The sequence below is a fragment of the Penaeus japonicus genome, unplaced genomic scaffold (genome assembly GCF_977035675.1).
Source record: "Penaeus japonicus unplaced genomic scaffold, GWHDUDI00000001_assembly GWHDUDI00000018, whole genome shotgun sequence".
Classification (NCBI taxonomy): Eukaryota; Metazoa; Arthropoda; class Malacostraca; order Decapoda; family Penaeidae; genus Penaeus; species Penaeus japonicus.
Window position 1 is genome coordinate 37,259,966 of NW_028234420.1, and position 2,500 is coordinate 37,262,465.

Here is a 2,500-nt window from a genome sequence, read left to right on the forward strand (position 1 = left end):
GTCCACCGCCACGGCCAAATCCACCTCCTCCACCTCGGCCAAAGCCTCCACCTCCTCCGCGCCCTCCTCTGCCACCGCCTGAAATAGTGGAGTATTTGAGTAAGAAATGTATCCAGAAGTATATATCATGAACTACTACATATCAACAGATATTTACAGGAACAAATAAATTCACATTTACAGTAGTAAGAAAACAAATACAAATAAACAAACAAATTATAAGATAATAACAATAATAGCAATAAAGACAACAAACACAATAATGAGAAGAAAGACACATACCGCGACCTCCACGGCCACCTCGTCCTCCTCTGCCACCCCCTCTCTTGTGGCCGGGCAGAAACATGAATATAGGCAAAAGCTTAGCCTCATCAATGTAGACCTGGAAATAATATGACAGAATGCTTAGTTATATTTATAAAGTGCAACGTGAAGATACCATCTCATCAACCTTATCTTTTATGTTAATTTGTATCTTGTCTGACCGATATGAATGAGGCTAATGACAATACGAAATAAAATAGTAAAATAAAAAATAAAATACTGAAAAAAAATGGTTATCCGTTGTCACTTTTCACACGAATATACATTTACAATACCGTTGTATCTTTCTGGAAGGAGGATGCCTTGTAATTTTCTCCCAGCTTCACCGAGATATATTTATCCTGTGGGGTTCCGAAGATTTCATCGACTTTCCCAATCTGAAAATCATACAAAACATGTTATACGTAAAAGTGTTTGAGGACAATACATTAAGCTCTAATAGATAAGCATTAGTTGAATGAAAAAAATAAAGTCAATAGGCAAATTACTTTTAGCATTTGCCAATTTGTATCTTTCTACTTCAGTTTCACGTCTTTGTCTACATCAAAGATAATAATGCACGTGTCCTCGACTCCCTCTCATTATAAATTCTATCTCATCAATCCTCAAAAGAAGATGCTGTTCATTACTTCTATTCAACCTACTAAAGTACGAACCTGATCTTTGTTCTCCAGAAAGATTGGTGCATTGAAATATGGGACATCTTTGTGTACCACTTTGCAAACTAGATCTTCTTGAGCTGTGTGCATGAATGTAGCAAATTCAAGTACCTGAAAGACAAAATACCAATGAATACCTTCGTATGCTGTTTGATCTGTACAAGTGCAAAAGTGCATGAGCGAGAGTGAGAGAGCGAGTGTGAAAAAGTGAAAAAGTGAAAGAGTGAGAGAGAGAGATAGAGAGATAGAGAGATAGAGAGATAGAGATAGATAGAGAGAGAGAGAGAGAGAGAGAGAGAGAGAGAGAGAGAGAGAGAGAGAGAGAGAGAGAGAGAGAGAGAGAGAGAGAGAGAGTGAGTGAGTGAGTGAGTGAGTGAGTGAGTGAGTGAGTGAGTGAGTGAGTGAGTGAGTGAGTGAGTGAGTGAGTGAGTGAGTGAGTGAGTGAATGAATGAGTGAGAGAGATCTAGTTAGACACTATTTTATGATACATATATATACATATGCATATTTGAACATTTCACATTTCACAAATACAACCACATTAAACATCAACACTCACCCTCTCTGGAGGACCCTGGTCACGTCCATAACCCCCTCCTCCACGACCGCCGCGGAAACCTATTTAACGGAAACCTTTCAGTCACACATTGTAAATGGGGTGTTTATATATTCTTGTATACTTTATTCTTACTTAATAAAAGCAGGGATAAATTCCTGTTTTGGAAATACATACAGTATGAGGTAAACTGTATATGGATAAATGGATTCTCGGGACTTTTTCCTCTAAGACACTTTCATTGTGAATCATCAATAAAAATGTGATTTCATTTGTAAAGTAACACAAATAATTGATCTTAATTTCCTCTTTTCTTTGTGGATAATGAATGCAAAAAAAGGGGAGGAGGAGTAGCCACAATGCTAATTAATAATTATAATCTCTGGCATAAGTTGTGCCATATCATAAATACCATCTGACAATAATTAAGGAAGTGTGGGATATTATAGTCTTCAGTGAGGGGGGGGGGAGACACAGTGAAGTAATCATCACGGTACTCTTGCAAATGTCAACAAATGTACATCAAATACATTATGGCAGGATAGAGTTTAGGCTCGTTCCTTATTCAACAATCAATTACCACAAATGGCTACTCATAGAAACTACACATTCAACCCGTTTGAGGCAGGGCTGACTTGGCTGGGATTGGTCATTTCTCTGAAATATTTAGGAATGCGCAGGTCTATAGCCACATTGTATGTTGAGGCAGCGACCAGCCACAATGCTCCAAATGATCCATTCAGACAGCCAGACAAAGCCATGACAAAACGTTCTCTTCACCCAACAGGTAGACCAGCTACGTCATGAGGTGAACATCGCATATTCTAGCATTAAGGGGTTAAAAGTAGGCCCCAATTTATAACGCTTACAAGAATCTTTGTTTTAATCTACTGTTTTATCGTTTCCATACACTATCAAACCTTGTACCACGTTATTAGTAACTGTAATTATTTCAATAGG

General features: G+C 38.0%; 1 protein-coding gene across 1 annotated transcript in view; it reads right to left on the reverse strand.

Annotated features, from left to right (window-relative positions):
* Gar1 (Gar1 ribonucleoprotein) overlaps positions 1–2,500 on the reverse strand; it is a 3,785-nt gene that overhangs the window by 483 nt on the left and 802 nt on the right. Inside the window, exons 3-7 of the mRNA XM_086546914.1 lie at positions 1,544–1,602; positions 981–1,094; positions 600–701; positions 283–382; positions 1–78 (exon numbers count right to left, since the gene is read on the reverse strand). The exon at positions 1–78 is cut by the window's left edge and continues 483 nt beyond it. Coding sequence (XP_086403040.1) covers positions 1–78; positions 283–382; positions 600–701; positions 981–1,094; positions 1,544–1,602 — 453 coding nt within the window. The remainder of the gene's footprint in view (positions 79–282; positions 383–599; positions 702–980; positions 1,095–1,543; positions 1,603–2,500) is intronic.